Source organism: Eurytemora carolleeae, unplaced genomic scaffold (genome assembly GCF_000591075.1).
Source record: "Eurytemora carolleeae unplaced genomic scaffold, Eaff_2.0 scaffold1132, whole genome shotgun sequence".
NCBI lineage: Eukaryota > Metazoa > Arthropoda > Copepoda > Calanoida > Temoridae > Eurytemora > Eurytemora carolleeae.
In genome coordinates, this window is record NW_019397017.1 from 6,028 (window position 1) to 33,996 (window position 27,969).

At 31.0% G+C, this 27,969-nt stretch overlaps 1 protein-coding gene across 1 annotated transcript; it reads left to right on the top strand.

Annotated features, from left to right (window-relative positions):
- LOC111711149 (unconventional myosin-VI-like) lies at positions 1 to 27,960 on the top strand. Its single transcript, XM_023485418.1, is given in 40 exon segments — positions 1 to 124; positions 1,010 to 1,073; positions 1,535 to 1,678; positions 3,049 to 3,143; positions 3,461 to 3,503; positions 4,080 to 4,113; positions 4,833 to 4,864; positions 4,979 to 5,070; positions 7,529 to 7,615; positions 8,229 to 8,299; positions 8,753 to 8,838; positions 9,123 to 9,166; positions 9,230 to 9,326; positions 9,563 to 9,624; positions 9,626 to 9,761; positions 10,085 to 10,144; positions 10,848 to 10,913; positions 12,375 to 12,461; positions 12,798 to 12,841; positions 12,991 to 13,038; positions 13,819 to 13,933; positions 14,290 to 14,372; positions 14,761 to 14,835; positions 16,255 to 16,363; positions 17,256 to 17,329; positions 17,583 to 17,619; positions 17,695 to 17,823; positions 18,533 to 18,573; positions 18,622 to 18,725; positions 18,820 to 18,917; positions 19,324 to 19,387; positions 19,464 to 19,561; positions 20,579 to 20,844; positions 21,545 to 21,641; positions 21,758 to 21,790; positions 22,953 to 23,036; positions 23,455 to 23,604; positions 24,813 to 24,905; positions 26,636 to 26,760; positions 27,253 to 27,960. Coding segments are annotated over 40 exon segments (3,393 nt in total). The 5' UTR covers positions 1 to 20; the 3' UTR covers positions 27,275 to 27,960.
- Positions 27,961 to 27,969: the final 9 nt, after the last annotated feature.

Here is a 27,969-nt window from a genome sequence, read left to right on the forward strand (position 1 = left end):
TACAGATGCGTGATTAAAAAATGAATTCTGAAAAAGTTTGGTTGTCTGATCCCGCCCAGGGATTTATTCTCGGCAAAATAGTAGAATTTGCTGAAGACGGTCCTGTAGTTCAACCCATTGACAGGTTTTTTTTTACAGTTTATTTTTACAATTTTTCTAAAAATAGGTGGTTCAATATTTAATCTTATAGCATAAAGGCGACTTAAATATATCTATTGGTTGAAGTTGGCTTATTGCTTGCCATAATAAATGATTTGGAAAAGAAAGAAACATGTTTAAAGTTGGAGGGAGCCAAAAAAGGACGAAAAAAGAGATAATTAATTTCGCACAGTCGTCTCTGAAGCCTCATCCTTTGCGAGTAACCCTGTAAGTTAAACAGAATCTGACAAGTTGCCATACTTTCCAGAGGGACCAACTTTTGTGATGTTAATCTCAGGATTGATCTGAACATTTTATGCAAACCTACGAATTGATTATGTGCTCTTTAATAACCCGGGGCAGTTATATATATTCATAATTTTAATTGAGGGATCAATCATTTATCTTCAAATTCAAGAGTTCCTTCATTTGATATATCGAGATCATGCATTCTAGATTAGAGATTTTTCATGCAGTGCTCAGCATTTCAGACCAATTGATAGAAATATCTAATGAATCATTAGAAAAAGAAAATCTAATGCTGGGATTTCTTTCCATTCCGTTTGCTAACGTTTAATTAGAAAACAAAACAGACATTATTCTTTTTTGACTAAAATCAACACTTTTCTGCTCTTTTAATTGTCAAGCCATTGATTATAAACAATTTTTATATTCTTAATCATTTATTGGTTAGTTTGTTAGAGTTAGCAAAACTTTTACCTACAAAGAGGTGTTTGGGATTAAATTTTGAAAAGAAAAAAACATATTTTATTTAAGTTTAGGTTAGTTTAGACTGGGCTATGTGGTATTCCTAATCTAAACAAGTATTATTTAAAATATATAATAATGTAAAATGAGTATTATAATCTAGGTCTCTAAAGGCTGTAACTACCACCTATGATCGTCTCTACCCTGCAGAAGAAAGCGATTCAAAGGTAGTAATCATTTACATGCATCAAAAGAAAAGTAATGACTTGAAAACTACTTCTCTCAGCGAAAAAAGCAGGCCAAATTGGTCATGAGAATTCGTAAAATAATTTTATTAGCCCTTTAACATGAAAATCTTGGAAAATTTTTAACGAAAAATTCGCCAAGCGTGTATTCGACATTTTGACATACTTATTCCCGGATTTTTTTTTTATGCACAAGATTAGAAAATTAGTAAATTAGAAAAAAAAGCTATCCTCATTCAAAATGCTGTAGAGAATGTTTTTTTTCCAGCGTATGATAAAGGTCCTTATGATGAATTTTCTTGAATTTTATTTTGTAACCCTCTTTATACTCTGAAGTTGTTTTATTTTGTTCTTTTATTCCTAAATATACAATACATTGTATTTTAGGAGGATAATGATAACTATATGTTCTATTATTTCCAAAAATTTATCCTGTATTTTAGGAAGTAGAAGACAACTGTGGTTTGATGTTCCTAAATGAGGCAACTTTGCTCAATAATGTTCGGCTTAGGTATTTAAAGGTAAGTTATCTCTATCTAATCTCAACTTTTAGCTCTGGCTTTGTCTGTAAGCATCTAATTCTAATTGTACAGTATAAAACAAGAGGAAAACTAGTTCGCGGATTTAATTATAAACCTTCCCTGGGGTCATGTGAGGTCCCACACAACACCCTAAACAATTAACCACAACATTCTAAACCAGGAAAAGATGCGTTCAGTTTCTTCAATTTTAATTCATTTGCGATTTGTCTATAATTCAACAACAACCTTGAAAATAACGGACTTTTTTTGAATTTGGGAAAAAATCATTTTCATTAAGGAGACCCCCAGATTCTCGTTGGAGACCCCAATATTCTCCCTGTAGACCCCCAGATTTTCATTAGAGACCCCATATTTTCATTGAAGACTTCCAATTATGATGTTTTCCGTCTCAGACTCACTTTTTTTACTTTTTGATTCGAATTGCATCGGCCAACAAAAAAGTTGTAAAGGTACAATTGAACCGAACTGTTAAATCCGCGTGACAAGATAAAAATTGACTAAAGTGGCAATTTTAATAACATGACAGAAATGGACACAACTCGAGCTGTAAGTAACGAGTTTTAATCATACATTAAATTTTATCAAAAATGCATTCATTAGTGTCAGTTTTCATAATGTTCATGGAATTATTCTTTGCTAAATGATAAGGAAAAAAAAATCAAAGCTATGACGAATAAAGCAGTTTTTAGGGTCACTCAGTACGTTTGGTTGCGACAAATAATATATTTTATAAAAAATAACAAAATCGAAAAATTATAAATTATAATCTATTTATGAAAATACAAATAAACTTTTGAAAATGTTTTCCTGAAAATAATTCCTGTTTTAAAGGTTTGGGTTTAAAGAAGTTTCTTTGATAAGTTTGCAAGTTCTAAAAGTTTTTGTTTTTGTATCTTACAAACTGTTAACTTGATAGAAGCCTAAACAAAGCGCCAAAAAAACCGGTTTTTTTTAAATTACTAGGATTATAGGTGTAAAAGCTGCGTTAAAATGTTTAAACATTCAATATAAATTATCTTTTTTTTCGAAATATATTTTTTATTTTGTGGCTGAAGCAGAAAAAATATTGGGATTTAAAATGTTCCTTTTATGTTTAGAGACATGAAGGTTCTGAAGCAATCCCAATCTATAATAGTATCAGGTGAATAATTATATACAATATTACGCTAAGTTGAAAAATAAAAGAGAAAGGAGTATTTGCTACAAGCTATGATTCTAAAAATCCAGTGTCGTAGAGCTTAGATGTATTAAACTATGAGTTCAGTAAGATTAAATAAGTTTATAATATCAAAGGCGTACTTCTTTAATAATGCACTGATTCAGAGGGATTAGAAGCTTTCAGTTTATGTGAAAAAATTGCAATATTAAAATATTGATGTTTTTCATATTTATTGAACTATTATGAAATTGCATAGAGTGCGGGGTCCCTGGAGAAAAAGATCCTTCAAGCCAACCCTATCCTAGAAGCATTTGGTAATGCTAAAACTATCAGGAATAATAACAGCTCCAGGTGAACATACTTTTATCTATCTATCTATCTTCTATCTATCTATCTATCTATCTATCTATTTATCTATCTATCTATCTATCTATCTATCTATCTATCTATCCATCTATCTATTTATCTATCTTTCTTTAGTCTATCTATCTACCTATTTATTAAATTATATATTTGTATATTAAAATTATTACTATCCATATTTCTGTGATCAAAGAAAGGGTATAAAATAAATGTGAATCCAACAATCCATTTTAAAATAAAGGATCACTTGAATGTCTACAATCCCTTAATTGAGAATATAACAAAATTAATATTTTTGTGTTCAGGTTTGGGAAGTTTATTGAGATCCATTTTGATAGTCGGTGTCAGGTTGGTAACTCCAATTTTTTTGTTTGCAATTTTGTTTTGTTTTGTTTTTACTACTGACCCCTTAAACCGGGGAATAAGAAGACGACATTAAAGAAATCTAAAATTTATTTTTTGTTGGAAACAAGAAAACAGTTTTATATGTTTTGTGTTTATTTGAAATTTTCAAAATTTTGACGTTTTCAAGTTTTTTTCGATGACAAGCTGTGTTTAAGTTTCCTCTTAAATTTTTTCCCTTTCCAAATCGCGGCCTTTTATTTCACTTCTGTGTGATTATCGTTTTGTGTTATTGTTAGTGTAAAAAATGTTATTTAAAAATATAAATGCATTTGTAAAAATTCTGTATTTGAATTTACACTAAAAGCAATTCGCACAGTTTTTATTCACATTTTTATTGAAACTTTCTTTAGGTAATTTCGCCTAAGTAGCTGCTCTTTTTTCAATTTAGTGTAATTTATGCTCCGTGTAATATATCAATTGGTTTTGCAATTTTCGACCTCGTTTTAGTGCAAAAATTGCGCAAATTGATGACACAAATGAGCATAAATTTGCAATTTACAGAGTTTAAAAATATTGTAGGTTGCAGGAGGGTATATCAGTCACTATCTTCTAGGTAATTTTAATAAGTATTAATTTCGAAAATCCCAAAAAGAATTAGAAAAAAAAAAAACTTGGGTTTTATCCTTGGTCGTAAGAGTAACATTACACCGGCAGCCGTAGTACATTTGAATTTCCGAGCCGGGTCAACCTTTCCGGTCCCAGTTTGTACTGTATCACCCGGACATTGGGTAAATTAAGCAGACAGACTTTAGGTTGAATTTACTTTTACTAAAGGGTCAGAGGTGCGTGATTATCGAAAAATGAATTAGGCAACGTTGTTGGAAATACTTAACACTGAATTTTTAAAAGTTTCAAATTGTTTGTCCTAAAAGTTGCAAATTGTTTGTCCTAAAAGTTGCAAATTGTTTGCCCTAAAAGTTGCAAATTGATTGCCATAAAAGTTGCAAATTGTTTGCCCTAAAAGTTGCAAATTGTTTGTCCTAAAAGTTGTAAATTGTTTGCCCTAAAAGTTGCAAATTGTTTGCCCTAAAAGTTGCAAATTGATTGCCATAAAAGTTGCAAATTGTTTGCCCTAAAAGTTGCAAATTGATTGCCATAAAAGTTGCAAATTGTTTGCCCTAAAAGTTGCAAGCCCTACATACTGTCAGAGACCTTCATAGTTACTACAAAAAATTAATTTGAAACACCAAAGGTTTACACCATCAGACTACAAGATTAGCGACTAGAAGATCACTCAATTCAATCTTCTTTAGTAATTTTTTTTTGTTTCAGAAAGAGCTAGAGTAGTCTCCCAAAACCAACAGGAACAACCATAGAACAAACATAAATAAGAACAAATGAAAAATTTAAAGTTTTTTTCGAAATTGAATTTTAAAAAATTTAAAAAACACTTTATATTAATATTTGGTTTGGTTTAGGAGAGAAACTACCATATATTCTACCAACTGTGTGCAGGGGCCGATGATAGTATCCGGAAGAAACTAAAACTAGGAGCCCCGGATTCATTTAGGTACAGGGTGCACCAAATAAAAACAAATTTTTCACTGTACTTAATCCATAGGCATTTTTTTGTAAACCCTTAGCCAAGGGGTATCACCGTCAAAGTTTAAGTTACCCAAAATCTAATTAATTAAAAAAACATGACCTTTTAAAAATCACAGACAACATAAAAATCGTATGAACAATGGAAAATTTTACGGAAAAATACGGAATGTTCCTGGAAATAAAAATAATGAAATTAGTAGAAAATTGGTGATTCGGAACGATATAAGAGGAATTGAGTCTTTGACGGGCCTCACACTCAAATTTTCTCATCCCTATATCTTTGCAACCTAATGATGTAAGCCTTTGATATTTCAAACAGAACTCGTAGTTTGAAATATCTACGACATTGGGTTGCGAATATAAAAGGTTAGAAAATCAGAATATGTGGCAAAAACGCAATTCCTTTGCCGGTAATTTCCTGAAGTGTTTTCAGAAAAAATTCTTATTTTCTTTTATTCGAAAATTCTGGAAATATGTTATATTTGTAAAGTAAAAAATCAGAAGCAAGGCCGTACTTTATCCGTCAAGTGGAATCCTGATGAAAGTTAAATAAGAAAACATTGTTTGCATATTTTGTTAAAGCATTTCAGAAAACTAAATTACACATGTTAATTGTTAATGTTGATTTCAAATTCTAAAGTCTTGATATTTGTCAATCTAAAGATTTACTAATTACAATTCTTTTTAGTCTTTATGGGTCCCTCAACCATTGATAATTGAACACAATTAATCGTTAAATCATTTCTCGATAAATTCTGACTTCAAATGGCTCTCACGAGCCATTTATGATACTGTTCTTCATGATACCCGGCTAAAGGAATCTTATTAATAGAATAAGTTTAAAGGGACAGTAAAGGAAAAATGAAAGGGGGTATAGGCTGAAAGCTAATCACTTTAGCTCTTGATCACGACCCATGAAAGTTATATCTGATGTTCCTGTCTCGAGAAACTGATATAAAACTGTGTTAAAATTATTCGAAAATTCATATATGTAAAATTTTGAAAATCTGAAACTTAAATCACGTGACCAGAACTATCACCAATGGCAGAGCAGTATACTGGTCACGTGTCTCCGCCTGTATCACGTGACCACTTTACTGCACTGCCATTGGTGGAATTTCTGGTCAAGTAATACGGACGTAAAAATAATATTATGAATGAAATCTGTTGAAAATAGAAACAACAAATATAAAAGTAAACCTAAATTACAATTAGCTTTCTCTGGGATATCATCGTTTTCAGATTGGTTGCTTATTTGCTGAATATGATCTGTTTAAACCTACTACTTTTATACAAAATTGTATATAGATTAATTTTCGTATAGATTTGACACAGTTTTATATGAATTTCTCGAGACAGGAACATCAGATATGACTTTCATGGGTCGCGATCAAGAGCTAAAGTGATTAGCTTTCAGCCTATACCCCCTTTCATTTTTCCTTTACAGTCCCTTTGAGTGTTCAAATTCCCCTCAGAATCCTTAAAAAGTTGCACAAATTAGTTTTTTCGGAGAACAATAAAGTTTCATGAATTTATGATTTTTCAACATCCTTCAGGCTTTGGAATAGAAAAAAAAAACTGGCCAGGGGAACAAAACAAGACAAATTAAAATTGCCCATAAAAGGAACAGAAGAGATTCTTTCAAAACGAATTAAAACCACAAAATATCGTATGGCAATATTATCTTAACTTATTTTTCACTAAAACCACATTTTGCTTATCAAGAAAAAGTATTGAATGATTTGAGTTCGGATCAAGTATTTTTTTAAGAATTTATTAGTAATGTTTGTTAACATCTTTGATAAACCGGATGATCTTTATCTGGCACTTCTTTTGTGATCCTTCAAATTCTATGGATTTGCTAGCAGCTGGGAATGGGATATAAAGAATATGAAATGTTTCATTTTCTTTCTTAATCCATGTACTATTATTTTCAACAATTTTTTTACAGTTTTTGTAAAATAGCTTTTCGTAAAAAGACAATTTTTTTCGCATCAACTCTTGACTGCTAGTACATATAATGGAACCCTTAAAGAAGTTTATTAAACGAAAGTAATTATTTAAAATTTTTAACACAGGAATTGTGCAGTATGACTGACCCATTTCTCTTAGAAAATATTTGCAAGCTTCTGCTTTACTCCTGTATGCCGAGTCCATTAGCGCCTGATCCAATCAGGGTTCAGTCATGTGTTTGTTGTCTATTCTGAGCCAATATAAATAGTATGGCGGTAACATCTATCTTTCTAGCTATCTCATTATCCCATCAGATTTATGAATCCTGATATCGGCGCTAAACACTAAATGGAAATATTCACTTCTACTGAAACTATGGTGGCTTAAACTATTTGCTTTAAACAACACTAAATGCACATAAGATTTAAATATCGTCCTGTTTTACTATAATTTTATGATAAATTGTTTAGATATTTAGCTGGAGGTTCTACTCAGTACTTCTTGACTCCGGATTCAGAAAAGAAGATTTCTAACGAGCGACTCTCTCAAGAACATAGGTCAGTAATTCCACATCTACAACATTCTACAATTTAAAACTTATCTAGAAATCCATTGAAAATGTTGTATATTTTCTTGTGAATAATATAAAAAATATTGTCTATAAAGTTTTATAATTTACAGATATACAATATATAAAGCATTTATAGTTTCACTGAATACGAAAAATACAAAATGGTCTCTTCATATATAAACTATACAGGGTTATCCACAAAGAGTGAGAATTTCCTGACGTGAGTTCGGAATTTATACTGTCTGTCTGTTTCCTTATATTTATATATTTCCCTGCAAATGCATACTACTCCAAGGCATTAAGAGGCATTAAAAGACTAGCTAAAAGCATTAAAAAACTAGCTCCAAGGCATTAAAAGACTAGCTCCAAGGCATTAAAAGACTAGCTCCAAGGCATTAAAGACTAGCTCCAAGGCATTAAAAGACTAGTTCCAAGGCATTAAAAGACTAGTTCCAAGGCATTAAAGACTAGCTCCAAGGCATTAAAAGACTAGCTCCGAGGCAAAACACTGAATTGAACCTTAAGAGCGTTTTCTCTAAAGAATTTAAAGTCGTATTAACTGTATCCTTTGAGGGTAACCCTGCATTAATCATGTTTAGGAAGAAAGGTTGCTTGAAAGACGACATTCTGGATGATGTTAAAGGATTTAACACAGTAGATAGGGATCTTGGTAAGAACTAAATATAGTATGTTTTAAGATTCAAAAATTATAAATAATAAAAACATGTTTTAAATAATCAACTTTTTCTAGAATTTTGAGTTTCTAAGAATTTCTAAGAGTTGAAGAAAATTCGATCATAGTTTAATAAATTTCTTTCAAATATCTTTCGTAAATATCAACACAATGAAGACGACTTTATATTCCAATTTAGTTTTCCACCAAGCTTTCAAAAATCAAAAGCATGGAAACAAAGAGAAGTTGTCGATTAACAGCTTGTCTTTCTTTTCTTGTAAATTAGTCATTTGAAAAAAAAATTGTCAGAGATCAAAGCAGTATTGATGCAAAAAAAATCGTCTTCATTGTGTTGATATTATCGCCGACCACTGTATTTTTACTGTGAAATATCAAAGTGTTCGGTGGATGGAACACAATGATAGTTGTTTTAACAGTTTTATCGATAAGGTAATATTGGTATGTCTGAAAAGGAGCGAATGTCTGTTTATACAACCATAGCTGCCGTTCTTCATCTAGGAAATGTAGAATTCGAGGTATAGATATATTTAGCCCTGAAACAACAAGAGTTTTCAAGAGATTTACTTGAACTCGATTTATTTGTTTAAAGGATTGAGTTTTGCCACAAACTCTGAATTTTTAATCCCAATATCTTCACAATCCAATGTCATAGACCTTTGATATTTCAAACTATAAATTGTGTTGCAAATACATAATGATTAAAAATTAGAGTTTTTGGCAAAAACTCAGTCCCTTTGCTGAGACATTTTGACGCAATATTTTTGGAGTCAAAAAAAAATATTTACACAAAAATGTTTAGGATGATCCGGATGACAATAGAGGCGGATCAAGAGTAAAGGAAAGGTAAGAAAAGTTAAAAAATGCGGGAAAATAGAAATATAATTGTAAGTAATTGCGTAATTTCAGATGTGAAGGAAGTTTGAAGACGACATCTGAACTGTTAGGTCTTGATATTGATGAGCTTAGGCGCGCACTTACTGCGCGCGTTATGCAGGCTATCAAGGTATGTATTTTTATCTTTTAAGAATAAGCTTTTATCGGAATGATGTTGCAGTTTCTTTATTTGAAAATAACAAAAATGTGATTGATTAATTAATTAGATTATTATTTAATTAATTGATTTAATAATTGATTGCCTATTTAATTAATGATCGATTAAATAATAAATTTATTTGATTTTTTGATTTTTTAATTGATAACCCGGAGAAGATTAGTTAATTGATTGATTGATTGGTTCAGGGTGGATTTAAAGGAACTGTGATCATGGTCCCTCTGAAGGTGTACGAGGCTAATAGCGCCAGGTAAAATATTTATATATATAAATCTCCCCATAATTGAAAAAAATAGACAATTATCGCAACAGCAAAGGTAAATTTTTAAAAATGAAATTTTAGATATTGCTGGATTCGAATACTTTGCTGTAAACAGTTTTGAGCAGGAAAACTATTATGTTTTTATTTAAATTTTTCATACGTAATACGATTATGAATAAAATCAGCATCTTTGAATTTGCTAAAGATTTTTTTTCGTCCTGATTTATTTTTGGAAAAGTCGAAAACTGTTTGAAAAACCAAGTTCCTCGTTCTAAATGTTGCTATAAGTTCTATATTTATACAAAGTTCTAAGTTTTGCAAAGTCAGGTTAAAAGATTTAGGAAATAGAAAATTAGAATTTTTGGCAAAAACTACGTTTCTTATGCTAATTGTAATTTATTCCCTTTTTTATAAACATATATTCTTAATGAAAATATTATTTAAATAGTTTTGCATCAACTACTGCAATGAGAAGCTTCAACAATTCTTCAATCAGAGAATTCTGAAGGTTAGTTTTCTTGGTTTTAGAAGCTTCTAGCAGAAATATCCAACGTTGCCCGTGCTCGTTAGATTTTATATTCTGTGGCTGTTTATTAAGCAGTTGTCTACAGTGAAGCGTTTCACCTTTGCTTATGTTTCTGTTTGTTTCCCGGCGTTTTGCGGAATTTCAAAAATCAACCAATTGGACCAGTTAAGAATTTGATCAAATTATTGGTCAATAGTATTGAAATATTTTCATTAAAGGGACAGACCGGCTATGTAAGGTAGTTGAACTGAGTATGGAGTGTTGTGGACAAATTCCTTAGGATTCATTTGAGAAATTTCAAAAAAATGATTTAAAAAAAACAATTCTGAAAACGTATCTCCACCCAAAAGTACGATTTTGAACGTCGACTTTGTGCTCAAACTCAGGGTTTACAGATCTTTAAAAAGTTTATATGTCTCAAAAGAATCCTAAAGAATTTGTTCACAACACTGCATACTCAGTTGAACTACCTTAAATAGCCGGTCTGTCCCTTTAATCTACGAGCTGAGTTTGCATAGAAAACTAAATATATTTATATAATTATTTGAGGATGAACAAGTACTGTACAAGAACTGTATAAGAACTGTACAAGAACTGTACAAGAATTGTATAAGAACTGTACAAGAACTGTACAAGAACTGTACAAGAACTGTACATAATTATTTACTCAAATACTTTATTTGAGGATGAACAAGAGCTGTACAAGAAGGAGGGACTAGGAGTCAAGAATGTCAAGTTTGTGGATAATCAGGTTTTTTCATATTTTTATAAAACATGACCTCTGACCTTGTCAAGGTTTTCTTCCTATGTTTATATTTTTATAAAACATGACCTCTGACCCTGCCAAGGTTTTCTTCCTATGTTTATATTTCTATAAAACATGACCTCTGACCCTGTCAAGGTTTTCTTCCTATGTTTATATTTTTATAAAACATGACCTCTGACCCTGTCAAGGTTTTCTTCCTATGTTTATATTTTTATAAAACATGACCTCTGACCCTGTCAAAATTTTGGACGGTCAGTTGTCAATGATATCACATAGGATTTTTCTAAATTTTAAAATTACCAGATTTTATGCAGAAAGTTCACTAAATGTATTATAGGGTTTATTGATATATTTAAAAAAAGAACAGCCAGTCTTAAATATAGGAATACTTAGCAAGAGCGCATGAAATGTCGACTTGAAATGTATTTAAAAATGTATGACAGCTGTAAAAGCTGAAAAAGAAAGCTGCTGAGATGGTCGGTGCTTCAAAGGGTTGAATACGATTTGTGAAAATATATCCAAATATCATTGTAGTCAAAAGTTTTTTGATAATTATCAAGAAACTGTTTTTTATTTTTAATTCAAAGTTAATTAATAGCCCTGAAATATGAAGGACAGCAATTGATATATTAAAATTGTTTTTCCGCTGCATTCGATCTTAGATATATTGAGAATACGACATTAAAAAAACTCTTGCTATATATTCTCATATTCGGGATTCGCTGTACGATGATCGTCCTGAATTATGTTAAAAAATATGAAAGTAAAAAATTAATTTTTATAAAAATATTTAAGGAATAGTAAATTATGCATAAGCTAGGTAGGGTGCATAAAAAGGCCGGTCCGTGTTAAAAGAAATCTAAAATAATCCACAGCTTTTTTATTAACGCTACGGATCTTAAAACTAAATTTTTGAAAAGCCCCTGGAAAATTAGTTTAAATACATGCGTCACATTTCATATTTCTAAAAAAAATATCTTTTTTGACATTTTTATACAAGCCTTCCTAGTTGTTAGCACTAAAACTATTACAGGTAACGCTGTGCTCTATTTTTTCAATGAGCTTGCCTTGAAAAATTGGGCTATGATCAATGATCGTGCATTGCAACCCTATTTCATCACTCTAAGACCTTTTCTAAGGGGTATAGATTCAGACCCCTAGCTTTAATAGGGTTAAATAGATTTCTAATTATTGTATTTCAACCTTTTTCTAGTTAATGAAATCTTTTTTGATTTTGATTTAAAAAATTTACTTCTAAATGTAGAGGAACTGATCACTCATCTCACACTGTAATTTTAGAATCACTTTATCTAACAACCTGATGAAACATGTGTTTTAATTCTAAGCAAAGTTACACTTTGAAATTGAAGATCTACGAATTCATGGTGCAAAGATATAGAGATTTCAAATGGTTAGTAATTAGTTCTTTTAACTTTTAATTATTAGGATTGCATTGATTTGATTGAAGGGAAGTCAACTGGTATATTTAGTATACTTGATGAAGAATCAAAGCTGCCAAAATCAAGTTACCAGGTATTTAGGAAGACCCATAGAACTGAGGAATATGTAGACGACATTTAAGCCATCTTATGTGTATTTGAAATTGTTATAAAAGTATTCCAGTAGCTTAAAAATAAACTTATCAAGATAAATTGATTTCTGTAAACTTATATTGTATTTATTGGTTTTTCTAAAGCTATATAAGTAATGGTTGGATACTTGGGCCACAGCTAAAAGATGTTGCCACACAAAAAAAAAAAAATTTTAAAAATTTCTTTAACAATTGCTTGTTAACAATTTTATAAAATGAAAAAACAAAATTCAAAGTTAAAAAAAATATCTACAAATTCTTTTTACAATTTTTTTTAGCATTTTACCAGCGAGGTTCATAGCAACAATGGGAATCATTTCAGGTGAAAATTTAAATAAAAAAACTTAATGATAATCTTTAAATCATAAAATTTAAAGCAAAAAACAGCATAAATAACAAAAATTACTTAAAATTACAATTTTAAATAGGACATAATTTTAAAATTTGTATATATATATATATTGCATTTAGACTTGATTTGCCAAGGAAGTCTAAGCTTAAAGAGCACAGAGAGATCAGGTTGATTTTCATTTTTTTTACGTTATACGTTTTTATTTTATTATAGGTATTTATTTTTATCATTTTGTTGTGTATTTGGGATTGGTATTTGATATGTTGGTGCTGGTTTGCAATTTGTAAAATTAGTTTTTTGTAGTTTTTTTCATATTTATTATTCATGGTTGACGATAATTTTGGTTTTTATGGCTTTTTAGAAATTTTGTCGTTTAATCTCTGTTTTCCATTATCAATTACAATTTATCCCAAAGGAATTGAGTCTTTGTCACAAACTCAAATGTTCCAATCTCGATATCTTTGCAGCCTGATGATGTAAATCTTTGATATTTCAAACTTATATTATTTGATCAAACACATTTCATAGTTTGAAATATCTAAGGTCTGCTACATTTGGTTTTAAAGATACAGCAAATAGAGAATCTGAGTTTGTGGCAAAGATTCAATTCCTTTATCTTTACAATCAAATGTTGTAAACCTTCCTTTTTTCAAACTTTGAATTCTGTGTAAGTCTGAAATATCAACGGTTTACACCAGCAGGTTCCAAAGGTTACGGGATAAGAACATTTAAGAATGTGTCGAAAACTTATTTAAATTGTCACATTATCCCAAGCTTCCTATTTTTTAAAGTTATTTAATAATATCACTTTCCGTTCAGTTTTTGTTACATTTTCAGTGGCTTTTACTGGGGTTTTTAATTTTTGTTTTGAGATTCTTGAAAATTTTAATAAATTTTCCTGGTTTTCTGAATATATTTTTCAAATTTTTTTAAAAATACTTTTTCAGAGACGACGACGGATTTCTTATCCGTCATTTTGCTGGAGCAGTCTGTTATCAAACTCAGCAGTTTATTGAGAAAAATAACGACGCTCTTCACGCTTCATTGGAAGCTCTGGTTCAGGTAAAAAATCAAAGATGTTCATTCAAAGATTGTTCAATCAAAGATTGTTCAATCAAAGATTGTTCAATCAAAGATTGTTCAATCAAAGATTGTTCAATCAAAGATTGTTCAATCAAAGATTGTTCAATCAAAGATTGTTCAATCAAAGATTGTTCAATCAAAGATTGTTCAATCAAAGATTGTTCAATCAAAGATTGTTCAATCAAAGATTGTTCAATCAAAGATTGTTCAATCAAAGATTGTTCAATCAAAGATTGTTCAATCAAAGATTGTTCAATCAAAGATTGTCAATAAATATTGCTTCTGACAAACAGTTTTATAATTAAAAATAATTACATTTTGAATTTGTGTTGTAGGAGTGTAAGAACGGGTTTATCCAGGACTTGTTTAACCAAGGGTCAGAGAACGGGTCCTCCAGGGGCAAACTAACATTCATCAGGTTAATATCTATTTATCTATCTATATAAATATCTATATCTATCTTTATAAATCTATCTATTTATCTATCTATCTTTATAAATCTATCTATTTATCTATCTATCTATCTATCTATCTACATGGTGTCACAGAAAGAAAAGTGTGTTTAAAACCAACTGAACTAATGTCGTTTAAATATAATAACTTAGTCCAGTAGGTACAATAGGTAAAATGCATTTAAATGGCGGAGAGGGGAACGGGGGTCATTGATGAAACATTTTACTCTAAAAAAAATTTTCTAAAGTAAAAAAATTGATTAATTATTATGACCATGTCGTCAATGTTTTATAAAATTGATGAACATTTTTTCATCAAATTTGTGATATAATTTGTTAATTAATATTTTTAAGTGTTGGGAATAAGTTCAAAAGACAGTTGGAAGAACTTATGGAGAAACTGAGAAGCACAGGAACAAACTTTATAAGGTAAAACATTCTTATTTTTTATTTAAAAAAAAAGTCTGCATTAAATTGCTGATTTTACAGTATTTTGGCTGAATTTGAGGGCAATGCAAAATATTCTTGCGAGATTAAAGTATTGTTTTATTTCATGTCCTTTCCAGTTCTGCCGTCTATAATCAAGTATATGTACAATTGCATACTGTACAATTTGCTCTAACTCTAACTAAGAGAATAGAATTTATAATAGAGTGAAATTTACTGGAAAAAAGTGTAAAACGGCCATTTTGTTGTTCTGTTTCCATACTGCAGGTGTACTTCACATATTTGCGCTATATAACCTTTTGGGCCCTGGACCATCATTTTATAAAAAAATCTAAAATTAATATTAAAAGAAAACCAAATTATGAAATAGGCTGGTTTCATCATTAACCAATGATCATTTCACATAGACTTATGCCTTTCACTTTACAAACGATGATTTTCTGTTATAACTATAAATCAAATGATGTTTTTTATTCACCTAATTCATTTTATAAAGTTTATTTAATAGCTTTAAAAAATTCGAAATTGAAATGGATAGTCAAGGGAACATACGGTATTAATGTACTCTACTGCATATAATTTGTGAACATTTACATGATTTGTACACTTTGAACTCCCTTTCAGGCTAAAAGGGACTGAAAACATTCATACTGAAGGACTGTCTAAATTCCACTCTAATATATATTCTATTCTCTATGATGGTAACTGAAACCTAGATTATGAGATTTGAATACATTAAACTCACTTTTATTAGGGTGGACCTATTTTTTCCATTTGTCAATGTATGTACCTAACATATTTTTTTTTGGGGTTGGAGAAACCTCAAAAAAAATTGGCGCATTTTCAGCGGAGTGTTTGCAAAGGAATTGAGTTTTTACCACAAACTCAAATTTTCTTATCTCTATATCTTTGCAAAAGGATAGAGTAACATTTTGATATCTCAAAATTAGATTATTTGATTTAACAGAATTCATAGTTTGAAATATCTAAGGTCTACGACATTTGGTTGCAAAGAAATAATGATTAAAAAATGAGAGTTTCTGGCGAAGAGTCTATTCCTTATTATTAAGAAAACAGCGTATAAAGTATTCAATGAAATCTCCGGTTCATTTGAAGTACAGGATCGACTTTTAGGCAGTTTGATCAAGCTTTATAAGCTTATTTAATATACAGTACATGCAGACTATACAATACAGTACATGCAGGCTATACAATACAGTACATGCAGACTATACAATACAGTACATGCAGACTATACAATACAGCAGTACATGCAGACTATACAATACAGTACATGCAGGCTATACAATACAGTACATGCAGACTATACAATACAGTACATGCAGACTATAAGTTAGTAAAACAGGACGATACAACAAATGAATTAATTAATGTGTTTAGGTGTATCAAGCCTAATGTTAAGATGGTTTCTGGATTGTTTGAGGGTGGGTCAATCCTTTCCCAGCTACAGTGTGCTGGTATGACCAGCGTGCTAGAGCTTATGCAGCAGGTAGATAATAATTTTCTACCCTCTGCTGACTCAATTATTTTCCCTGTTGAACAGGCCCGCTGGATTTCATGCTGTTATATTTGATATAAACATGTTCAAGGATTGTTATTTTAACATGAATTTATGATTTAAAACTTTGTTCATCGTTTGTAAATATTTCATATGAACCAGTGCAGTCATATCAACTCTTGTGCTCTGCTTTTAGAATCTGCAAAAAAAAATTGCAACTTTGCAAAAATTGAATTTTTTTTTCGCAAAATCCAGTTATACAGTAAAAATGTTTGCAAAAAAAAATTTGTCCAAAAAATGAAAAATTATACATTTTTAAAAAGCCCTTGACCATCCCATTTCAAATATGCAAAAAATTTTGCAAAATTGTTTGCAAAACATTTGCAATTTATTTTCGCAAAACTTGTGCAATTCGTTTCCTTATGTCAAAGACTTTCCAAAAAGCTAAATTTTATCAAAATCTGACAAGTGGAAGTGGGTCAAAACAAAGATTTAGTTTGTTACAGGAAAAAACAGTCATTCAGGCAGTGTGCCTGAGGACTCAGGCAGTTAGTATTAAAGCCCGGTTTTAGGCCTAAAGGGAATGCTTTGGGAGTGTAGGAAAAGTCAGAACATTTCAACAGCCTCAGACCAATACTTTTTGAGTTATGTAAAAAAAACTACAGGGGGCGTCAAATTGACCCCACCCCCAGCAGGAATTGGGTTAAAGAAATATGATGTAATTGTCAAAATTCCTATCAATTTTTGTGTGAGAGATTGCAATCTTTTTGCGAAATTAAGATACACGTTTACAGAAAGAACGATATTTAATCATTCCTTGAAAATTCAAGTTTTATTTACTTTGTCTAGCTTCATGTTAATTCAATTAATTTCAATGATTTAGGGATATCCGAGTAGGGCACAGTTTTCAGAGTTGTACAATATGTACAAGCAGTATCTCCCTCCAGATTTAGCAAGGTACATAATGTTTATTTAGTTTTACAAAATGTACAAGCAATATCTTCCTCCAAATTTAGCAATGTACCTACTGTTTATTTATTTGTACAATATGTACTAGCAATACATTCCTCCATAGTTAGGTAATAGGTTTCTTGTACATAATATGAAATTATAAATTCAGAATAAACAAGCAAGACACGTTTAACAAAATGTGCTGTAACATGCTTATTAAAAAAGTGAATTTACGTGTCTAAAAAATAAACATTTTTAGGTTGGATCCCAGACTTTTCTGTAAGGCGCTTTTTAAGGTATCAAAAATGATTTCATTGTATAAACTCAAATTTTATGTTTATGTTAACATAAAAGTATATTTTTCATTTCAGGCGTTGGGATTGGATGACAACGACTTTAAGTTTGGACTTACCAAAGTATTTTTCCGACCTGGAAAGTTTGCAGAGTTTGACCAGCTTATGAAGGCAGATCCAGAGAATCTGAAAGTTCTCATTGATAAGGTACACAAATTGTTCAAAATTAAAATAAATAAATTTTTCAAAATTTTTATAAACATTTTTCAAACGTACGTTGTTCGGTGATGTCTGAAAACTGTAATTAAAGTGTTTGTTTTCCTAATTCTAATTATTCAGAAATAATGAACTTTGGATTAGACACTTCCAGGTTGCAAATTGTGTGTGCAAGCTGAATTATTATTAAGTTTTGATGAATTCGTTTAGAAAAAACTTTTTATGGGCAAATAACTTGGATCGCTCAAAGAAATGAAAGAAAATACGAGCGTTGTTTAAAAACGAACAAAAAAAATCGCGAAAGATTTATAACGAACTTTAAAAAGTGTCTTTTTTTACCGAATGAACGAATTTTTCATAGGATTTTGAAAAACTATCGTTTCTTTTATTGAAAGAACGATTTTACTAGCAATGAACGATAAAAATGCAAAAACACGAACACGCTCATTATTACTGGCTGCAGCCTCCTTTTGTAATTATCCATAAGAACCATGAAACCAATTCGGAGTCGACCCTTGGTTTCATCGCCAGGATTCCAAAAAAATGTTATTCAACAGAGGCCGAATTTAAAGAATTTAAGCCGCGGTTTAAATTTAAGCCGCCGCTCAAATATGGTTAGTAAATTTTTCAAGATTTAAGCCGGCGGTCAATTAAAACCGTTTTTTGGGGGATTTAAGACGTGGCTAAAATTCATTCACAGGTTGCAATGGAAGTCATAGATCTCAAATTTAACCGTCCTTGGTTAGACGACATTTAAAATGAATTATTATTATTATTATTATAATCTAGGCGTGATGCTCTGGTAATGATCCAGAAGACCGTGAGGATGCACCTGGCCAAGAGGAAGCACAGGCCAAGAGTCAAGGCCCTGGTCAATATCAAAGCCCTCTCAGGTATAAACGGGATGTTACACTAAAATTGACAATTTCTTTTTAAGTTCAAAGTTAGTGGCAAGTATTAAGTTCCTTAATTTGTTCTAAATTCCAGGTCAAGTTCATCAGATCTCTTTAATGGCCGGGGGCTTAAAATCTGACAAAGATTCTGTACTACAGACAGTTAGACAATTGGAGTCTAATATAGCAAAGGTATACTAGACAGTTAGACATTTGGAGTCTAATATATCAAAGGTATACTAAACAGTTAGACATTTGGGGTCTTATATAGCAAAAGTATAAACTAGGAAGTTAGACTATTTGAGTCTAATATATCAGAGGTATACTAAACAGTTAGACATTTGGAGTCTAATATAGAAAAGGTATACTAGACAGTTAGACATTTAGAGTCTAATATATCAAAGGTATACTAAACAGTTAGACAATTAAAGTCTAATAAAGCAAAAGTATAAACTAGGTAGTTAGACTATTTGAGTCTAATATAGCAACGGTATACTAGACAGTTAGACAACTGGGGTTTAATATAAAAAAGAATACCAGACAGTTAGACAACTTGAGTCACTAATTATAGAAAACTTAAAGACAATTTTATTTTTAGGTAATTGCTGAGATAAAGAAAAATCAGAATTTGAAAAAAAAGGATTTGGATAAATTGTATCAAGGTAAAAAGTATAACTTTTATCTTTTTTGTTTATTTTTGGTTTACAAAGACACCTGAATTAAGATTTGTTATTCTAGGCCTCGTTGATCAAATTAAGTCTGAACTTTCTGGCGTCAAGAAGAAGATAGAAAAGCAGAAAGCAGCAGAGGAGCAGCTAAAACTTAGGAAGCTTCAGGTAAAAATAGGAAGCAGCTCATAAACATTTGAAAATAACTGACTCCATTATTAGAGGGGCATGTCTGATTCACAATCCTTATCTGAAACTGAAAGACTAAACTTTTCCCTTGTTTCCATAGATAAATAAATAAACATAGATAGCTTATGTACGCAAAATCACCAAGAATTGTACTGTCCGCGAACTCATACTTCTAGGGGTCATTATAGTGTACTTCAATGATAAGCGGGGTGGTTTGGTGTTTTAATGGATTTCATAATTATTAAACCACTCAGGATTGAATTTTATTTTGAGAATTTCAATATATCATATTGCCGAGAACTGAAGAAGGACATGAGAAGGACTAAGCGAACATAAATTTCTCTCTACAGAACTCATGTACACCACAAGAACTCAATAACATAAGAACAGCCAATGTTCACAACCGACCTAGTTAATCTATTTATTTGGAATATCTTTAAAACATCTCTGTACATTTATATCTTTCAAGATGCAAAATGTAGTCTTATGCGCAATTTATCTTTATCTATGCTTGTTTCTAGTTACGGAAAAATATTTAAAATGGATAGTAACATAAAATTACGTCCAAAGTCCATTAAAAAAGCTTGAAATGAAATAAATGCAATATGAAATGGAAGAAGATTAAACAGGGGGAAAAAATGCAAAGCCAGCTCCGACTATTCAAATATTACGAGAAATTTAGACTCAAGACTAAGCTTTCATTTGGACTGAAAAAAGCCTCGAGTTCTAGAGTTGCGTCGAAATGAACATGCAGTGAAGGAATCATAAGTCATTGTCACATACTCTGATTTTCTAATTCCTATATCTTAGTAACCCAAATACATATAGATTTTAAATAATGAATTCTGCTGTTTACATAAAATAATTAAAGTTAAAAATAACAAAGGTTTAGACCATCTGGTTGCAAAGGTATAATGATTCATAAGTTTGTCAAAAACTCAATTCTGTTTATACGAAAATTAGCAACTGACGAGATCACGTTCAACTATTTTTTAGGAGGAAATGGAGGCAGAAAAACGTCGGAAGGAGGCTGAAGAGGCTGAGCTTCGGAGGCAGGAGGAGGATCGGAGGCAGAAGGCGGAGATTGAGGCTCGGAGGAAGGATAGCAGCAGAGACTGGAGGGTTGAATATAATATATAATATTTCTAGATGGAGCAGGAGAGAAGAGATCATGAGATAGCGCTGCGGCTAGCAGCAGAGACTGGAGGAGCTGTTGAGGAGTTGCATAGCCTTAAACGTAGTAGCCTCGTTAATGCACAGAGGTTAGTGGATTGTCTTAAAAGGGACTGTAAACGTAATTTCAAGTGATCCTCAATGTAAAGATGACAATGCCCAATTTACAACGGGACCCTTAACTCTTTCTCTAATCAAATATTAATTGGATATTCATGTCCTTCCTTTAAACTGAGCTGGGAACTTTTCAATGGTGGATATCGGAATTAATGCGTAATATCCTCTTTTTCTTAATCTCCAGAATAAATAATGCTTGTACTCCCCTTGTTATTAATCTCCAGATTATTTAACCGATCGGGATTAAGGATATCCCATTCTATGAAGTTCCCAGCTCTGTTTATTTATATTTCCGGTTTCTTTGCGAAAAGAGACTTGCGCATTTCTTGTTTAGAAGAAAAAATTGAAAAGGTCACAGAAATAAACAATTTTCGAGTCAGAAAAACGGTAGTATATCTTCGACATTTTTATCAGATTAAGGTTTCAAGGGTATAGTTGTAAATCGGGCATTGTCATCTTTGCATGGAGTGTCACTTGAAATTACATAAATTGAAAGTATTTGAAATACGCAAAAGAAAGAATCTTTTAAAAAATATATTATGTAGAAAGGGCTGATGCATGTTGTAACTTTAATAAGTAAATTGAAGAAAGAATGCTGCAATCATAGCGTATACTGAAGAGAAAATGTTTTTTGTAGTTAGGGATTTTGCAACTATAAAGTGTATATTGTAGAGAGGCGGCTGCAACTAAGAAGTATGATCTATCTAAGTGGAAGTATGCAGAGTTAAGAGATACAATTAATACAAGTTGTGAAATAGAACTCTTGGAGGTGAGTAGAATAAAATTTTGAATATTTTAGATATTATTATGAGAAGTGGCCTTTAAAGCTTGAAACCTCTATATGATAATAATAATAAAGAAAATGTGATAAACTTGTGTTTTAAGGCGTGCAGGGAAGAATTTCACAGGCGTCTCAAGGTAAATTTTATAATTAATTTTTATGATAAATTGAGCTATAAAGGGTCTTACATGTACATTGTACAAACAGGGTTACCCACAAAGGATTTAATGACGACCTAAAATCTATAAAATATAACAAAGGTTAAATTAAGTATTTTGCACTATAAAGTGTCTTCAAATGTTTTGCTAAATTATTTGGCACCAAAAGAAAAAAGTTTTAAGCTACAGGAGGCCAAAACTGTATGTAAAAAGTCAGCAAAAATTCGATGCGGTCGTCTTTGAAGTCTCATCCTTTGTGGGTAACCCTGGTTAAAAATGCTTTAACTTGTAACATTTGTTGTTGTTATTACAAAACAGTAAGATTGAAAATTCGTAGGCTTTCCATAGCTGAAAACTTTAGAATGGTGGATATCCAGATCTATGTTTGATCTCCTGGTTTTACTAATCCGAGGTTAGGTTAATATGCATTCGGAAACCAAGAAAGAAGTTTAAAATTCAACCAATCCGCATATCATATTAAGATGCGCTCTTTAACTTTTGAAAACCCAGTTTTATTTTTGCGCATTTCTAGTGTTTTATGGTGTCATATCAATTGAACTAAAGATTGATTGAACGAACGTAAGTTTTGGTTTAATGTTTACGAAGACTAAAGTTCAAAATTACTAAAGTCCTCAAATATGATAAAATATATTTTTTATAAGTTCATATTAACATGATTAAGTGTATTGCTCTAAAAGCCCGCTTGCGAACAGCAGACTTCAGATGAATCGGATAGTCCTATCGATACAGCATCTATCTGTAAGATCCAAAAAGAGAGAATTAAGAAGAAAATCAAAAGTGTGTCCATTGGATACTCAGATTAAGTAATCGGGATTAAAGATATCTCATTCTAAAGTTTTCAGCTCTGTGGCCGAATTTAAATAATTTGAGCGGCGGTTTAAATTTAAGCCGCGGCTTAAATATGGTTGGTTCCACTTAAAATTGTATCAAATGTTTCAAGATTTAAGCCGGCGCTAAATTTAAACCGGGTTTTGGCGGATTTAAACCGCGGCTCAAATTCTTTAAATTCCATCTCAGATTAAAAAATTTTCTAATAGAAAATGCTGTTTAGGATATTTGTCATGCATGAGTGGTTTTACATCAGTCAAATTTATATAAGATTGTTTTTATTAATTTCTAGGTTTATCATGCATGGAAAGCAAGAAATAAGAAGAAGGACTCAACGTTTGATGAAAATATGAGAGCTCCGTCTTCAATAATTCAGGTAAATTCTAGAAGAAGAAATCTATTTCAGACAAGTCTATTTTTGATTTCCTCTCGTAAGTCATGAAAAACATCAGTTTTCGCCTCTCTTTTACATTTTTTTGTAATAACAGTCGTTTTAACTTATTAAACTTTAACTTCATATTATCATGCTCTGGCATGGTTCTTTTGGCTAGCTGGAGCATATGCTTGATGTTTATAAAATTTTTGGTCCTTATTAAAGTCACAACTTTTGTGGGTAAGCTTACTTTAAATAATCAGAAGAGAATAGTTCTTAAAATTTCCTCCGCAAGTCACAATTAAAAATGATTAATTTTCAACAAGGAAAAAATGCAAATTTATCATTCATTGTTGTAGAGAGAAGTCTTGAAAGGGTCTTGAAAGGGTACTAGTGTATTGTGTTAAACTGTATTGTGTAGGAGGGAAGCAAACCTGTTGTGAATACTGGAAAGAAGGTGAATTCACAGACTGAGAGATGTTTCAGGATTCCGTTCCTTAGGCAGGAATCAAACAACAACAACAACAACAACAACAACAACAATATCAACAATAACAATGCTGCTGGCAAGGTAAACTTTCCTTTGTAATCTATATAATAAAGCTATTAGCACACACATATATATATATATATTTATTTGTATATATGTTAGCCTTAGCTGGCTAAACGGCTGGACCGAATCGGCTTAAATTTTCTTTTTCAAAAATCAATTTTTTTCATATAATTAAAAATTTGTTTTAAATGTTTATAAAATTCCACGGGAAATGCCGGGCACTTCAGATAGATTTGAATAAAATAACATTTTGCAAGAAGAAAATAAAATGATGATAAACCAGAATATTTCTCGGCGACAAATCATCAAATCAAATGAAAATATTACCAACTAGGCTTACACTTTCTTAACTGTGAATATTTTTTTTCTCTTTATACAAATTATAAAACAAAAGCAAAAAAAGTTTGCGGATTTTAAAAACAAAATTCGTAGATTTTTTAAATTTCATGAAAATCGAATTTTGTTGGAATTTTTTGAAATTTTGATCATCGAGAATAAACCATCCCTGGGGTCACTTGAGATCCCACAAAAAAATTGGGCACAATTGGTTCATCCGTTTTGATGTTTATTGGACACAAACAAACATACAGACACCCAAACTAGCAAAGTATATATGAATATGAATATATGAATGAATAATTTATATGTTGAAGGATTCGATGATTACGTAATAACTGAAATGATAAATATGTTATGTAGTGAGTAAAAATCAATGTTTTCTATTTGTGCATAATTTTGCATATTTTTTCTCTTTTCTTTTGGAAACCTGTATTTTCAAAAAAATTTATTTAAACAAATTCTAACTACACCATTTATATATGTATTTATATCTTTGTGTGTGAATAAATCTTTATAATAAAATATATACTAGCCTTAGAGGGCGCTTCGCGCCGATCTTCTAAATTAATTGTGAACATGTTCTCTTTGTGTACATCGTAAAACAAAACAAAAATAATTCGCGGATTTTCACAAAAAAATTCGTGGATTTTCAAAATTTTCAAAAATTTAATGAAGATCGAATTTTTATGGAGACAAATATTTGAAATTTTGATCATTCATAAACCTTCCCTGTGGTCACGTAATGTCCCACAAAAAATTTGGGCCCGATCGGTTCAGCCGTTTTGACGTTTATTGGATACAAACAAACAGACAAAACAAACAGACTAACAAGCCAAATTTATATATAGATATATATTAGAAATTAATTTATGAACATTCCCCCAAAGGGTTGGTGGTTCGCGCATTTTGACGGAGAATGGATTGCTCGGCAGATGGAACTACATCCTGGTAGAGATCCAGTTCTACTAGTTGCTGGCCAGGTCATTCATCATAAAATCATTATTTATCAATTCGTTCTCAATTCATTGATTCATTGATTGAATGACTAAATTGTTGATTGGTTGATTGACTTGACTGCTGAATGATTCATTGATTCAGAATGCAATAATGATATACTAGTGTATGAGCCTAAAGAAGATCAAAATACTGGCCACCTTAAATTAGGTTTTAGTTTCTTACTGCAGTGATTTGCAGTACACTATCCAAAGAAAAAGCTTGCCTAAGCGGAGTGTCACTTTGCCCAAAGTAGATTTAACAATTGCTTGATATTATACAATTGATAACATTCAAAGATTGCTTAATGAACATTTTTCCATGATAATATGCAAATACTTAATCAATTGATGTATCAATTGATTGATCAATAGTTGATCCATTGATGTATCAATTGATTGATCAATTGATTGGTTTATGAATTTTTTTTCAGAAAGATATGAAAATGGATGATTGATTCTAGCTGATTGACTCATTGATTGATAGTTAATTTGATGAAAAATTTTTATAGATTGATAAAATGTAAAGATTGATTATTTGGTGGAAATAACTGATTGATTTAAAATATTGATTGATAAAATGATTTGATTAAACTTTTTGAAAGACCTTAAAGTGTAAAAACAAGAAAAAAGAAGAAAATATTGAACAGGAATATTAGAAGAGGTGTTTTAAGCTTTTTTACAGATAGCGATTGAAGACTAACACGGGATGGGAGACATCCCCCCCTCCACCCAAAGTTAAATGATCTAGAAAGTGTGTAGAAGCTGATGCAAGCAAAACACGTGCAAGTAATGCAATAGGAGGGTAAAGAGTAGTGACTTGCTAACTCTCATCCCCCCCCATGCCCCCAAGAATTCTATATAGAATGCTCCCAGAAAAGAAAGCCAGTCAGCTAGTTCAAATGAATACAGGGTTTGGAAAAAAGAAGATCATTTTAAAAACAGTTCTTTCTTGTAAAGTGGCTAATTACAGGTCATCTCTTTCTTTTTAAAATTAGCCGATATATGATTGAAAGATTTATGCCAGATGTACCAACAAGAAGAAAATGAAGAACAAGAAATATAGAAATCTCAAAATATTTTTATTTGATATCATATAAATATTTTAAAATATTGTAAAATTTAATTGAAATAGATTATGAAAGTTAAAAATTGATTGATTGATTTATGAATTATATTATTTAATGGATTGATTGAATGATTGATTGATGACTGCTTTGGTCTGGATGATTGAATAATTGATTTCTGAATGTTTTGTCCGTGGGATGATTAATTGATGAATCTATAAATGTTTGGTCCCAGATGATTACATGATTGATTTCTGAATGGTTTGTCCAAGGGATGATTGATTGATGAATCTATAAATGTTTGGTCCTAGATGATTACATGATTGATTTCTGAATGTTTTGTCCAAGGGATGATTGATTGATGAATCTATAAATGTTTGGTTCCAGATGATAGGATGATTGATTTCTGAATGATTTGTCCCTGGGATGATTAATTGATGAATCTATAAATGTTTGGTCCCAGATGATTACATGATTGATTTCTGAATGTTTTGTCCGCGGGATGATTAATTGATGAATTTAAAAATGTTTGGTCCCAGATAATAGGATGATTGATTTCTGAATGGTTTGTCCTAGGGATGATTGATTGATGAATCTATAAATGTTTGGTCACAGATGATTGAATGATTGATTTATGAATGTTTTGTCCAGGATGATATGCAGATGTGTGAACTAAGCTTGGATGAGACTGGTTTAACAAGAAAGAGGGGAGCTGAGATACTTCTTCAAGAGTTTGAAAATGAGTGGAGCAAGAACGGGGGACAACCCTGTACTAGGTGGGCAGGGGTCAATATAATTCCATTTGATACGAGCCCAAATGCTGATTTATTAATATTAACCATGTTGTTGTTGAAAACAATTGAAAGTATGATGTCAAGTTGTTGAAAAAAAATTCCATACTGCAGAATTACACTGTTAAGGGTTTTTATTGTTCTGTATAAAATAATATATCTCTTATATCATGATTACTGATATTTACCTCCCCCCCCCCCCCCACCAAATGGAGTAAACATTTCTGAATTGTATTATAAGTGTGCACAAAAACCTTGCCATAGTTCAAAATTACACAAAAGTGTATTTCCATGCCCCTAAATGTAGTTTATAACCCCCATCTCATTTTGAATCAGAAATGAAATTATGTTTGTCCAATGTTCTTTAAAATTGTTTATAAAAATTCCTGGCACCATTAAACCATTAAAGAGGTTAACTAGACTTTTTTGTGAGCTTATCTTGAAAATTTTAGAATATACTATAATTGTTTTATTTAGGCCCAATGACAGAAATATTTAACCGAAAATTGAAGAAGACGACATTTGAAACATGCATGCAATGTTTTGAAGAAGAAATCCAGGAAATCAAGCAAAATTTGCTTTAGACTCTGTACATTTTGTTACCGTTGTACAGTGCCTAAGCACGTGCAACCTATATTGTTAGATTTCATTTAACTTTTTTACAGTGAGACCCATGAATTTTGGAATAGAATTATTTGACTGCTATACACGTACTCAAGATATGAGTTTAAATATTTTAATGAACATGACGCACAGTAATTGTGTAATGGACACAGACCTAATTCCACAAGCATAAGTTGATTTTCAACCTACTGGTAAAAATTTGCTTTAATAACAACTTTAGAATGAGATTTCATAACATTGTCAAAATGTCGTCTTTCTATTCTACAATTGTATGAGGCCCACATTTGTGTACGTTTATTGTGTAAAACTAGAATTAAGATACATATTAACTTTTTATCTGTTGGCAGTTATATATATATGTATGTTTTAATTGTTTTATAAATTGTGCAGTTTAATTGCTTTAGAATCAATAATTTTGAAAGTGATTCGTAGTGATTTGTTAAAGTTTTTTTCCGTGATTGTTATTGAAATTATGTTCAGACTTGGGCGCAGAAGGCGATATCGTTTGAAACAAATGGCAATCTATTTTTGATAAATAAACGGACTATTTTGTTGAAAAAAGTACTTTTA